Source organism: Bemisia tabaci, chromosome 2, assembly GCF_918797505.1.
Source record: "Bemisia tabaci chromosome 2, PGI_BMITA_v3".
NCBI lineage: Eukaryota > Metazoa > Arthropoda > Insecta > Hemiptera > Aleyrodidae > Bemisia > Bemisia tabaci.
In genome coordinates, this window is record NC_092794.1 from 50425250 (window position 1) to 50440504 (window position 15255).

Genomic DNA, 15255 nt, shown 5'->3' on the forward strand with positions numbered 1-15255 from the left:
CTGAAGAAATCCGAATTTCATGATCCCGACGACCCCTGTGCTCCCTTGGGGGGGGGGGGGGGGGGAGGCTCAATTTCGAAAGTCGGGACTCTTTTCCGAATCTTAAATGGATTGCATGTAAATTGAAGAGTGCAAAAAAATTAAACTTTAATTGACCCCCAAGAGTTCAAGTTGGCCCACCCCACGCCCAACAGTATCTATGTAAGGGGGAGGGGGGTGCCTCCTCCAAAAATTGCTACTTTGTCGCAAAATTGAAGTAAATTCTCCGGGAAAAGGTGCTATATCAGGCGACTGACACCAAGAAATCCAAATTCCATGGTCTCGGGAGCTTTCTTGCCCTCCGTCTATGTCAATAACCTAAGACGCCACCTTTTTCCGGAGATTCCACGTCAATTTTGCGATCCATCCAATCCAACGCGAAAATTCTTCGAAAAATGGTGCTGTATCAGGTGATCGACACTAAGAAACCCTCATTCCGTGGTATCGGAGCTTCCTTGAGCTCCCTGTGTGTCAACTACCTAAGATACACCCTTTTTTCCGGAAATCCACGTTAATTTTGCGATCCATCCAACGCGAAAATTCGCCGTTCGACGGCACTCGAGCGCGCGGCAACGTCGAGCACCGTTGAGCGATCGCGTGAGATGGGCGATGTTGGGCGAGATTGTCCGGCCGGCAAATTGGAAATTGAGTATTCGTATTCCGCTCGGGCGGGCGGGGCGCGGGGGAGTTGTCCTGTCACAACTCCGCGGGAGTCTCCTACACCGGTAGTCGCCACTGCGGGGCCACCGGGAGTCCCCTTAGCCCCCCCCCCCCCCCCCCCCACTTATAATGCTAAGCGTCTCGGACGGAAAGCTGTCCCGTTGGTGACGAGACCAGTGGCGTGGCGTGCTCGGCGATATGTCGATTGTTATGTCGTTCAAACCTATGGAAAAGGATCGATAAACAGAGTGTTCGCAGCGAACACCTTAACAATCGATTGCTTACCATAGGTTTAAATGGCATAACAATCGATACATCGCAATTCACACCACGCCACTGGACGAGACCACGCACCGCGCGGCAGGACGTCGCACGAAAAGCGGAGGAAACGCGGGTTTCGACGATCCTCCCCTCTGCCGTGCTAAGGAAAAACGTCGTATGTGCCTTCAGGCGTTGCCGAATCTCTATAGATATAACACGAATTTCCTGGTAAATTTATGAATATTTTCCTCCCCATTTTTCGGATAATTTAGTTCGCAATTTTACCTACAATTCCTGAAAATTTCAAGGAAAAATATTCATAACTTTCCTCAAAAATGAACATTTTACTGAAGGAAATTTGGCAACGTCTGAAGGTTTTTACGGCGTTTTTACTTAGTATGGCAGTCTTGACGTCCGGTTAATTGCATAGGAAGTATCGAACTCCGCGGTGACGGACGTTTTCATTAAGACGTCCTCAAGTTCCAGGCGAGGTTAGACGCGCGCTAACACTCTGATAGCTCCATGCTGACAAGGCGGGTCTCGGGTTGTGACGGTCTGATTATCGTCGCTTCTTCGCGCGTCCCGGATTCTTGTAGGGTTTTCATCTATAGATCGAAACTAACGTGGAATGTGTGATCATCCTGAACCGGTGGGAATGTCCCGGGACTGGGGAATTTGCAGGTGCCTGAAATTTATTTTCACGAATTGTCAGCAAGGCCGGATTGAGGAGGTGGCTACATGGGCCGCGGCCCATGGCGGCAAATCTAAGGGGCAGCAAACATTTGCAATTTTTTGAAGTGTAGGTATAAAAAAAATCGGATATATAAAAATAAAATTACAAACGAGGGAAGGCGACAAAATCTATATTCCTGAGAGTATAGTAATTTCTAATTTTGTCGTCTTTTAGTGATACCAGAGACAGCACCTTCAATAAGTTGAGTTAAGAGAGAGACCAAACACGCAATTTGGCCCGGAACGGCGCGACTTAGAGAGAAATGCGTAGGACTTGAAATGAAAAGGAGAAGCCCTCGGCGCGGCGATCGGCATGTAACACATATTAGCGCCTACAAGACTGCACGAATACTTCACGCATTGCATCAAACATAGTGCGGTCATTGCGGTCAGCGTGAAACGGATAGCGCCTACAAGAATGCATGAATACTTCACGCATTGCGCCGAACACAGTGCGGTCAGCGTAAAACGCATAGCGCCTACAAGACTGTCGGAATACTCCACGCATTGCGCCAAACACGGTGCGGTCTACGCGGCGCGGCGGCGGAAGTTAAAATCATTGATCCACATTTATGTTTGTTCTTTCATAATTTTTTCGTTCATTTCTTATGAATGGAAGGCCTTGTCCACATAGAGATAGGTTTACGGAACTTCACTTTCGCGCAAAAGTCCGTGAACTTTTGCTAGTCGTGTTAACAGGGCTTTCCCAGAAAATGTGTTCAACACGAGTTTACGCGTCTTATGCACCCCTCCCCCGCTTACAAGTTCATTTGGTGGTTTTTATCGAATTTCAAAACGAATGAGAAGGGGGCGGCAAAATACAGGTGACCCATGATTGTCAGAGAAATCAATGTTTTTCATGATTTCTCGAAACTTGACTCAAGGCGCTCACGCCCTTCTTTACCATTTAAACATTTCCTCTTCAATGGATCACATTTTGCAATTCGGAACTACAATTTCTGGCTCATTTCAGTATACGTGTCATTAGCTACCCCCACACTGGAAAAAGAAGTCGCTTGTATCTAGAGTCCAGACTCTTAAAAACACTGACAAGAAAGAATACTCTCGATTTAGTCGGATTTTTGCTGAAATCGAGAACCAAGCCTCTTAATTTAAGCGGATTTCCTTTTGATTCAAGCAAAAATCCGATCGAATCAAGAGTATTTTTTCTTGTTATTGTTTTCAAGAGTCTGGACTCTAGATCCAAGCGACTTTTTTTTCCAGTGCACGAATACAGGTGTTTTTATGTACGGGCCAGAAATTGTAGTTCCGCATTGCAAAATGCAGTCCAAATACCCCATTCTTATTTCTCCGAGATCTGTAACAGTCAATGCTGTGCTTATCGTGTGGCCGGTGTTTAATCGGGTAAATTTTACGTATTCCTTCGCCAATATTGCGCTTTTTTATTTTCTTTTAAACGGAGAAATTATTGCAGGGACGGATGCACCGGGGGTTGTTCTAACACACTCCGAGTCGGACACGCGGAGCGAGATAACGCCACACTTCTAACGTAAGGGCGTATATCTATTCTCACATGAGCCGCAAATAGCATAGAGTTATACGGACCACAAGGCTCACGTGGAAATTGATACACGCCTTTGCGTCTCGAGAGGAGCGACGATAAGTCCGAGAAAGCCAATTAATTGTTGGGATGTTCGGGCCGTCATCATAATAGCAAGCTGAGCTGAGCACCGCACCGGGTGCGGAGTGGAGTCGGCGGAGGTGTGGTGATGCTGGTGTGGAGTTAATTGATTTATTGACTAACTTACCTCAAGACTTAAGTCTCAACAACTACTATTAATTACTACGTTTCTTACCTGCCAGCCTCGTTGCCGCCTAATTGATTTACTTAGCGTAGTCCTGGAAGCTTACCGAGAATATCCTGGTGTGCTGACGAGGAGCACAGTTTGGGGAGAATCTACTTTTCGAGAAATTCGACGAACGAATTTCTAGATTCAGAGATTTTTTTCTCAAAAATTTCTAGATTAAGTAATCTTTTATTTTGTTTCAAATTGTTAAGTCTAATATATTTCAATAGGAAACGAAACAAATAAGATGAATGTTGTTGTAGGTAAAATTTAAGTTCAGTTAAACTTCATAAGTTGAACAACTTCAATGAAAATTTTGATAGAAAAAAACGTCGAAGGAATCATCGAAGTTCTTGGAGGATCAGGGTAAACCCGGAAAATTCAGGGTGAAGTCAAAAATGGAGAATTTGCACGCAAATAATGTTTTATTATTTCATCTGAGAGTGCTTAAAGAGCTGATTGGCCTAATTTTGCTACATTTGCTCTATTTTTCTACTGATTTGGGACATTGTACGAAAATAGATTTAAAAATGAGAAAATGCGCCGCCTAGTGTCTTCATCCGGCGGCATTTTCCAATTACAGACATGCATTTTAGCAGATTCAATCATTTTGTCTTATCCACATATTTTGTCATTTTGTATCAATATGTGTTCAGTTTATGCACTAATGGTATCTTCGTGCTTAGTTCACCCCATAGTTTCCACTCAAAGACGAAATTCATCAAATTCCGGACACCTACAATTTCTTAATTTTGCGCTACGTCAAAAAATGCTTAACCCGGTTAATGCTCAATTCGATAACACGGTAATACGGTTTATCAGGCAGAACTTTGATTTCTCTCCGAGCGATTTACGGACGGTAAAATGTCAGCGGCTCGGCGCACAAAGGGAAGAGTCTTTTCACGAAGTCAGGCATGAAATTTTTGACTAAAATTGTACATTTTTAATGTTTATCTAGTAATATTTTAAATTTTTAGGGCTGCTTTACGTTGCAAATTTTACGAGAAAACCGATGAAACCACCTTTGAAACATCGAAACTTTGTAATGGCGGAGTCCGAAGCTGTTGAAGTTTCCAAATTTTGTCCGACTTCTCCGACTGACTCCTTCCACTGTGCGGCGCGGCGGCGGATTCGGATTTCGGCTCCGTTTCCCACGCGCTGAAAGTTCGTGCGGTGAACTTGGGATCGTGGTGACGGACCGGACTGGGCGACGACGGAAAGGAACGCGTCGCGCCGGAACGTGTGCGGTGTTGGAAACGGAGAGAAGACAAAAGTTCCGACGGGTCGTGCGTTCTAATCCCGTTCGTTTTCTTTTCCCCCGCTCACGATTCCGACCGCGGATGTTCGCGGCTCTGACCCAACACACGCCGCGGATCTCCCACACCCGCTAGAGTGCCCCCCTGTCGAGATACGATATCGTCACCTTCACGCCAAAGTATCACAAGCGCCATTCAAAGTTTAAACATTTTCGCTGCCAAATTATTATTTTACAGAGAAATTGTTGGTTACATATTTTTGACAATTTCACTGAATTTTATCGGCGGCACAAAAAAAAAAAAAAAAAAAAAAAAAAAAAAATCAACTTTTTTTCCCCCCTCTTGCAGGATGACAATACTTTCTCTACCTTAGGGGAGCGAGAAAGTAAAAATCGAGTCAAATTTTTGGACAGCTTCGTCGAAAAATTTCTCTGTAAAGAAAAATATATAGAGTCAAGTCAAGGAATTAGTTAGACAATTTTGGAGTCGGCTAAAAGCGAAATAAGGCTTGCAAAAGTCAGAGAAAGTCAAGGAATTTGAAGATGAAAAACTTATGAAAACCCTGTGAGCGCTTTCCCCAATATTCATTTCTACTAAACATTGAGGGTTAAATGCTGAAAAATCAACTCTTCGACCTCAATTTTTTCGACATTGATTCATTGGAACTTCGATTTTCAAAGCTCATCGTTATTAGGATATCGTAAACAGCATCATATTATCAAATAATTATAAGCTTTAGCCGGCGCCTAGTGTTTTGTTTTTCCGTGCAAGGGTCCTTAGTCGTTAAAAGCAAAGCGAAGCGAATATATCGCCACTGCCATGACATCATAGTCGGTCTTTATCGTTGCAAAGTCGCAAATCAGGAGGGCCGGCATGATTGCGCTGATCTGTTAACGTTAAAGCAAGCGCGGATTTTCCATCGCCCGTGGCTGATTACATCAGTGCTGCCAGGTTTACTATGTACAGGGTGATCTGAAAGTCCCGCGCCACCCCTATCATCTCCAGGGTTCTCGCCCCTTTTCATTTTCAGATGAGCACTTGAAGGCTAATAATATTCCTTTCGCATGACAAATGATGCCTCCAAAAATGGAAGCGTGCCTTCAAACCGTAGAGAAGGCAAGAAGGGACACCGGAATGTGCGATTAGTTGTCTACTCTGGAGCTAATCGACTTGCCTCCGGGATAAGCTTATGGAGATATTATGGCTCGTATGATACATTTGTATGGTCTTTATGACATTTCCGGTATTGGTTTGACAGTTTGGAGCCCGATCTCGAGACAAACTTGTACAGGTCCCTAGAGTGCTATCAAATTTTAACTAAAGTACACAACCGTAGCAGACAGAGGTAACAGACCCGGTCGTGATTAGATCACCTACCCAGGGAGACATTGAACATGTCGGTAATTTTGAAGGTTTGGTCATGGCAGCTCTTATTAGGGACCAAAAGGGTAGCCAACCTATAAACTCAAATTATCCACAGTGATTTATAAATACAATTTGTACGACTTGGCGTTTGTAAAGCACGCATTTGACGTAGTTTTGCGTAAAGTTCATCATTTTTGCGGGAGGACGCTGCACGCTCATCTATGAACATTCTTGGCCATTTCGGTTTGATATTAAAATTTTAATATCAGCAGTGAAATTTTTCGTGTTAGATGGTTGGCTGCCCTTTGGGCCTTATATTTCGATACATCCGTACTTTCCCTATATAGACATTCTAGTCGTGACTGCTCCAGAGGGACCCGGTTTTCCGGAAGTGCGAACTCTGGCATCCGCGAGAGTGACCGGGCAGCTTTTCGCCGTCCGTCACGGCCTCGCACGGCGCAGCCCGCGGCCGCCGCTGATAAGACGCTTTATTACGTGGTGAGAGCCTTTAAGCCCGGTTCACACTGCCGATCCCGCGGTCCGTTTGTGCCTTTATCTCGGCTACGTGCAAACAGCACGTAATTCACACAGCGGGCCGCGGCCGTAATCTCGGCGCGGGACATGCCCCGTTCGGCTTATTTTAATCTCGGAACACGTGTAAAACCCTCCTTGCCGCGTCGAAGCGCCCGAGAACCTACTCCACTGTGTTGCGGAAGAGGGCAGTAACTCCGTTGCCATTTGAACCGCGGATAAGGTGTGCTTTTGTGCGCCTTGCGGCGCACTCTAAGGTGGAGTTACTGCTGTCTTCCGACGGGTGACGCTCGGATCGCCGCGCGACCTGGCAAGCGGGTTGTATACCTATTTAACCGCTTTTTAAATCGATCCTAGCTTAATGGCTTCATTTACCGCCGCTGAGCGCATATCCGACGCGGCTGCCAGCATAAACATCGCCGCCACTCGAAGTTTCATTAGTTTTGCTCCGACTTTGACATCGATATATGTTCCGATACATCCCTTATCTACGGTCGTTCCGAGTCACCCCAGTCCAATTTCGCGCTTTCGTCACACACTTTCGGTTTCGCGCCGCAAACCACCGCAATTTTCAGTTGCCTTATTATTCTTTCTTCTCCTAACACAACCCCCCGCCCCTCACCTCTGGTCGCTGCCGTTTCTATTTTATGAACTCATACTTCCTCAGTGGTCGGTGAGGCTCAAGTCTGTCAGAGTCATTGACAAACGGTGCCAAATCTTCCTCTTTTTTTTCTTCTTTGCGCAGTTACTCTCCACTCTAGTTTCACCTAGAGTCCCTTTATACTGAGAGTAAAGACAATGTGAATCCATTTCTGATTGGTTCCCGTATTTTAGGCCTTCACGGTGTCACAAACGGGAATAAAGATTACAGTTTCACCGATTGCAAAGATTATAATCTGGAATGGACCAGGGAATTACGGGTTCGGCAAGGAACAAACGGAATGAGGGAAGGAACGAAGAAAGGAATTCGAGAATGGGCCGATCAAAGATTACGAAAAACGTTCAATTTCTGTAATCTTTATTCCCGTTTGTGACTCCATGAGGGGTGTTGTCTTGACTCTCAGTATAAAGGGACTCTAGTTTCACCGATAGAGTTTATCAAATATGATTTTAAAGGGCCCCGGTGGGTGAAACATTCGGGTCGCAGAAAATCCAGAATAATGTTAATAAACAAATTTAATTGTTTAATAGGTTTTTATTGTGCAGAATGCTACAATATTTTTAACCCCTTTTTTTCTCTGGTGAGAGAATTTGTTTGAAAAAGTGTTAACAAATTGTTGACAACGGTTGCCTTGGGCTGGTACATGGTAGGAACGGAGGGGGGAGGGGCTCTAACTGGAAGCGCATGGATTACCACTTGTGTGGTATTTGAAGTAGTAAAAAAAAAAAACAAAAAAAAAAAAAAAAAAAAAAAAAAAACAATAAAGTCGCTGAAAAAATTTGAGAGAGTTAATCTTTTAAGTACATACTTTAAAATATTTCATTTCTGAAATTAATAATTGTTCCATAAATCCAATTTTTACAATTTTTTCTCAAATCCATACAACTGACGAAAATGATTCTGAGATTTCTAGAGAAATCAATATTCTGAATCGACGCCTATGACATTTGACAACCAGGGTTCTCTTGCGCTTCTGAAAGCTAATTTTACAAAACAATGGTGATTTAATAGTCACATAAAGATTTCAGTATCGCAGTATTATCTTCGACCGTTCGAACGGCCCGCTTTTCTTGTTTCCCTCACACGTTTATTCAATTTGCGCAATCTGTGGTCATGTTTTGAACGTTCTCTCCAAATGGGCTATTAGCGCCTCCCTCAAGACAGCGTCGGCTTACATCGGCGCTAATTTTCAAACGTGACAAGAAACTACACTACTCCAACACTTTCATCACCATTTTCCATTTCTGCTCTCTGCTGGTTTTCTACACTGTGTTACGGTCATTCCTCACACGGCATTTCGATCTAACAATGGGAAACTGACTTTACTTATTTGAATTAATACTTCGGTTTCCGAAATCTTGGATTTCTTACGTTTATATTCAGTCGTGTCGCGTTATGAGTTTAACGTTTCGAGGGGGAATTAAATATAGAACATTGTTTCCGGAAATAAGTTATTTCGAGAAATGCTATGCCGAGAAAAGACTGACTTGGAAAATTAAATATTGTCTCCGGAAATACGTTACTTCGAGGAACTGTATAACGAGTCACGACTTTGTATATTTTCCTTCATAATGGGCCTCTGAACAAGGCACGAATTGCACTACATCTTGCAATGAGGAACAATTATCTCTCCTTACTCCATAAAAGCACCTATCTCCGTAAAGTGAGCACTGACACGTACTTTTTTCATGATGTAAGCAGGAAAAACAGTAGTTCCTAATTATTGCAAAATGTCGTCCAATCAAAGCACTATGCAACATGTATTCTCCTCCAATTTTCACGAGAAAAACAGACGCATAGCCAGAAGTCTTGAAATCAACTCCTATACAAGTCATAAGTATTTATAAGTTACATTGGTCGAATGAAAAAATATAAATGACGTCATTTGTAAAAATTAACTTCCATTTCGCCTACCTCCTATATTACTAATACTTCCCACTAATACTTGTTTATATCTCTTTCAGGAGTGGCAATCTTGCAAGTTGGCAACACTGTTTTCTTCCATTTAAACGTATGCGAAACAATCGATTCTTGTGAGGCAGCTTACCGCACTTAAAATCGATATTTTCAATGGATTTACGTGGAGGAAAAACAGTGTTGCCAACTTGCAAAATCGCCACTGCGTACTCGTATGTCGTTGTCGCACGTAAAGGATTTTGAAGAGAACCCATGTGACAGGTTTTCCAGGTCGGACCTTATCTAGTAACCTATTATCGTTTATTTTTGTCACCTTCAACTTTTAAGTATTAATGATTCATAGCGGTGCAAGTGTTGTTTATTTTTAATATAATTTACGTTATTTTTCGAATAAATGGTGTCATTGAGAATTACGTATGGTTGCCTAACAAATTCCGGTTTCTCCGGTTCTAATTTCAATCTAACTCTCGTTAATTTCAGGTAATCTGGTGCTAAAAATGACGCTCGTGATTCGGGAGGACTTATTCAGGTAACAACGTTGACAAACTTCGTAACTAGACCATAATAAACAGATTGCATGGAGACATCAACTGGTTTCAAATACCCCCCGAGGAATACAGATTTCTCTGCCGATCCCTTTTCAGTACGAGGAATTATGAATGATTATTTCGCCCAAAGTTCTTCGTCTCTGGAGGTAATCGCTTTTATCCAACCGTTGAAACATTCAACATTGTTTCGACGGGCGAGGAGTGACAAAGCAACATCACCAGTACGCAAGTGAGGAGGGATGATCTCCATCCACATCAATAATTCACTTAGTACAGTGTTATTTCGTAAGTTTGGGGCCTTTTGGTATTTTTCCCTCTTTTCTTTTTGTTTTTTTTTTTCGCTAGTAAGTTCTGTTTTTTCGTATTTCTTCCTTCGTCAATCTGTATCCTTGTATTTTGTATCTCGCATCACATTGGTTTTATCCCAAGTATACGTATTTTATATGGTGTGGTTGAAAACATGTCTTTAGAATTCAAGAAATAAGGAGACCTTCACTCGAATTCAATTCATACTAGTTGTTCTCGCTTTCCACTGAGAGGGGACTTCGGTTACTTCACCGTAACTTAACTTCTCCGCACGGTTTCCAGGAGTCTTGGTTTTGGCAACCAAAATGTTCAGCATAAAAGATGGGTCTCAGAATGGCTCCCGAAAATACTGATTACCCGAACGGAATATAGGTTTCTTTGTTCAAAAACTAACACCGAGAAAACAATTTGTATTTTTGTATTACTTTCGGTTAATACGAGTACGGAAGTGAAACACCAATCAACCCAAATTTTGTGTTTAGTATGATTCATTTTCCATTGAATTTAGCGCAGACAGTGAAAGAAAAACTAAGATTCCCCAGAACCAACCTAAGGCATTGTATTCATTTGTGTTCAATCTCATAGAAACGAAACTTCTATGTTATTTCTTATGTAAGTGAATGATCTTTTGAATTTAAAAACTTTGGTGTGCCGTATGAACCGGAGTTTTCCTCAGCGTTTGTTCTGTCGTGCTAAGGAGAAACGCAGTATAAAAATTCAAATGTTGCCAAATTTTCTCTGGTAGAAAATTTATTTTTGAAGAAAGTTAGTGCTTATTTTCCTTTGAAATTTTCATATATTTTAGATTAAATTGCGAACACAATTGTCTGGAAAATTGTAAGAAAGATATTTTCAACTTTCCCAATACATTCGTATTTTAGCAAAGGACATTTAGCTACGCCTGAAGGTCCATACGGGGCTCCTCCTTTGCAGACTAGTGTTTCTGTAGGACGCAAACAGTTGGAAATGTAGGGAGATCGTTAATGTACAGCACCTTCTGCCTCCGCCGTCCTCAAACCGAGACAGCTCGTTTGTGATAACATATTCAGCACGACACGGTGCTCAGCTTTGAGTGTTCACGGTGTCACACGGAACTTGGTGTCAAGGAAAAACGCCGTATAAACCTCCGGGCGTTGCCAAATTCCCGCTGAAAAACTAAGTTTTCTTCACGATTTATGAACATTCTCCTCTGCATTTTTTACAGAATTTTGTTTGTGAGTCAATCTAATACGTCTTAAAAATGTCGAGAAAAATTGTCCTTTACCATCCTCAGAAATTAAAATTTTGTCAGAAGAAATTTAGCAACCCTCGAATGTTCATATGGCGTTTTTTCTGAGCCGTTGACAACCGCAGCGCTCGCGCTAATGAAAGAAAATACGGAACTATTGACGTGACGACCGAACTAAAGTCAATGAACCAAACCGACGCGTCGTGTCGCGACGCTGTCGTGAGTACGTCATGCTAACGTAGAACATCGTATAACCCTACAGACGTCGCCATATCTCCCTTCTTAAAACACAAGTCTTCAGAAAAATCTATGAATATTTTCCTGCCAATTTTTTTAAGAGTTTTATTTACAGAAAGATCTAAATTTTCTGGAAATCCCCAGATAAAGTGAATTGCATTTTGCAAAAAGGAACCACTAGCATTGCAATGTATCTAAGATTGTGCAACTTCTTTTGTCTTGGAGGAAAAACCCGATTATCCATTAATAGTTTCTATTTTACTCGCTAAAGACTGTAAATTTAAGACAAAAATTACCATCTAAATTTCATAGTTTTTCTCGGTTTCCGCAATTTTATTGCAAAAGATGAAGTTGCACAATCTTACCATCATTGCAGTGCTAGTGGTTCCTTTTTGCAAAATGCAATCCAATCGTTCATGATGGAGATGTTGCAGGTGGTAGGAATTTGCGATTTGACTACTGATTCTTATGTAAAAGTTCTTGAGAAACACGATGGTGCCACTGGTTTTCTCTGAAATCAACTCCCAAGCTCAAAAAAAGCTCTCAAGTTGAGGCCAAAATGGAGGGGATATCTCACGCTATCCTGAGAGTCCACCTCTACATCAAGGCAAACTCTCCATGCTAAGATAGGGAGCTAATGCATTGACAGGGTTGCCGTGATTTTAGTTTTAGAGTCCCCAAATAAGGTGGTAGCCCTGTCAATCTATTTGTTCTCTATTATTGCATGGAGAGTTTGTCTTGATGTAGAGGTGGACTCTCAGGATAGCGTGGGATATCCCCTTCATTTTGGCCTCAACTTGAGAACTTTTTTTGAGCTTGGGAGTTGATTTTAGAGAAAACCAGCGGCACCATCGTGTTTCTCCCGAACTTTCACAGAAGAATCCATAGTCAAATCGCAAATTCCTCACACATGCAACATCTCCATTCTTCTTAAAAATTAACATTTTACCGGAGGAAAGGCAACGGTCGAATGCTCATACGACGTTTTTCTCTAACACGGGAGTGTTGTACTCCTCAACTTGGCATCCATCGGATAGCGGTTTGTTGCTGCACTGCGAAAAATAGTGCGTCCATCAGTATGAGAGGTTTGGCGCGGTGTGCAGTCGAAAAAACTTTCGATACGCTTTGGTTCCCCGTCTCTTCCCCCTCTGGTTACATCGTTGATGCTTTGACGTAAAGTCGTATCTCTTTTTTCACATGAGCCCCAGAAAGGATTCAATCGTACGAAGCCCAGGACTCGCGTGGAAATCGAGGTACGTCATTAGGGCAGAGAGGCGACGACATTACACGCTCCTCTAATTCGTCTTTTATTGTGTCGTGTGGAGCAAATTATGAATGAGGAGTAATTGATTTTATTGCCTCGGTCCGGTTATTGGCGCTCAGTTGTAAATCATATTCCTTGTAGGATGAAACGTGCAGTGGCGAAGCGTTAATGAACGATAATCGATATTTCCCCATTTGATGCTATGGTAAAAAATCGATTATGATAGTGTTCATTGCGATCAACCTGTTTATCGATCCTTATTCTTAGGTTTAAATGGCAGGTTAATCGATGTATCGCAAAGCACGTCACGCAACTGGAAACGTGGTCGGTTCAGTTGATGACGTTGAAAAAAGTGCGTATGGAGCCGAATGGATAATCAGCTCGGACGCCGTGTACAATGTGGTCTAATTGGACGTGTTTATGCTAAATGGAACTATGTGCAGATGAATTAAATCACATTAAAAATCGATGGCCAAAGTGCGAAACAGCGTATGTCCGTTTGCGACGTTGCAGACTTCATGTCATTTCTATTCATGTTGCTTTAAAGCACTCCTTACGCACTACGTCCTTACGTCCTTCAAAGCACTACTTGGAAGGGACGCTCTTAAACGTATTCCCTTCAAAAACACCAGTCATGGTGCTCAGTACAGCAAAAGTAGTATTAACGTACTTTCAATGCATTTCTTTTGAAGAGGTTGTGAGGTACACTATTAAATTTCACCCCTCTTTTCCTCATAGGTTAATTTATACATTCAAAACCACATGGTATTTTCATCATGAACCCCGAAAAGTTCACCTAAGAAGCAATTAGCGATTATGCAACAGCACCGGCGCGCGGCGCCGCGGTTTCATCAGATGCGCTTTGCGTTCCAAGAACTCCGAAAATGTGTTCTGTCATAATACTGTCATGGAGGAAGAAAAGGAGGAAAAAGAAAGTTTATAAATTATGATAAGTTGACATTATTCGAACGAACGAAACAAAAGCCTCGCCGCTCCTGCCAAACCGTGCAAAAGTTTGGTTATTGGGAATAACTCGAGCCTTTAGCTCGTTTAGTGATTTCCCGATTTTTCAGTGGTGCTTTACGATGTATCTTTTATCGATTGATCTGCCATTCAGACCTACGGAATAGGATCGATAAACATTGTGTTCGCAACAAACACCATAATAATCGATTCTTTACCACAGGTTCAAATGGAAAGATGTCGTCAATCGATCATTCACGCCTCCCCACTACTATTTTTTTTTTTTTTTAAAGTTATTTTTCTATTTTTTCCGATGGAAATTTAACAAAACTGCAGCGAAATCAACATGAAATTAAGGTTGGATCGTGTTAGCCACTTACCTTAACTGAAATTAACACAAGAACGCAACTCATCCTCGTCTCACGATTAAATCTGCCGTATACTGCCTAATTAACGCTTCATTGAATCGATTTAAAACTGTAATCAAAACGCACCCTATCGTGCTCGAAACTCCATCGTCCATGACGTATCGTTGGTTCGCTGGTATCGATCATTATCTCTGAAATGACTACTCGTGTCATGTAATCTTCCCACTAAATTACAAGGCTTAGTGTTTCGTCTCAGTATCAAAAACTAACTTATTCAGCTGAGTAAATATCTTATTTTCAAAAACTCGAAAAAGGTGAGCAATTTGGCCTCCTGTAGGACTGGTGGCTGGTGATCAGTTGAAGCCGAACCTCCGAAATATCCTTGGGTACACTGTGTAGCTCCTTTGTTCAAGTTTCCAAATTTTCATACTTTCCCCACAAAAAATTCTCAAATTGAAAAAACGCAGCTCTTCTACTTTCTTAGCCAGCATTCACCGGCAATTTGTAAGCGGCAAACGTGTCAACTCGTCAAATTGAAATAATTCACATCGGTATAATGCAGGTTTCATCAGCATAGAATTTCAAAAGCATCGCCTCGGCTTGGAGCGCCTTCAAATCCGGATGATACTCTCCGCTTTGCCCAGAAGTTAGTTTAGTTGCTTAACCTAACCAAACCCAAGTGAGATCACCGACTTCACCAAACGTACTCGCACGTGTGTCACAGCTGTTACAGCAGTGCACTTGAGAGGCAACTAATGTTTGTTTGAATTTCAATCTTAAAAATCAGTACTTTCTATTTCGTATCTTTTTTTCTGAATTTTTGAATTTTTGTTATTCAACACGAATAATTGCAAATTTCCGGCGATTGCGACACGTGCAGTCTGAGTTTCTCCCTCCTTAACGTGACTTTTCTTGCCAAATTCTGTTTTTCAAGTTGATTTTTTTTTGGTATTTGAGACTATGTGGCAACAGGAGGCATCCGTCACGCATCGGTTTTGGTCGTTGGTCTATAATCGGGGTTTACTCGTCGGCTAAGCCCAGCACCCGACCAAGACCCGATACCATCTTGGTTGAAACTTCAGGCCGATCATCGAGAGTAATTAGTTTTTAA

The 15255-nt window shown here is 42.2% G+C and overlaps 1 protein-coding gene across 2 annotated transcripts in view; it reads left to right on the forward strand.

Annotated features, from left to right (window-relative positions):
• The window catches only part of twz (BTB/POZ domain-containing protein twz), a 186195-nt gene that overhangs the window by 68470 nt on the left and 102470 nt on the right, over nt 1-15255 (forward strand). Inside the window, exon 2 of one of the 2 annotated variants that reach the window (XM_072297503.1) lies at nt 9711-9759. The exons of the other annotated variant lie outside the window; for it this stretch is intronic. Within the exon in view, the coding sequence (XP_072153604.1) occupies nt 9728-9759 (32 nt within the window). The 5' untranslated portion in view covers nt 9711-9727. The remainder of the gene's footprint in view (nt 1-9710; nt 9760-15255) is intronic. 2 annotated transcript variants of the gene reach the window in all.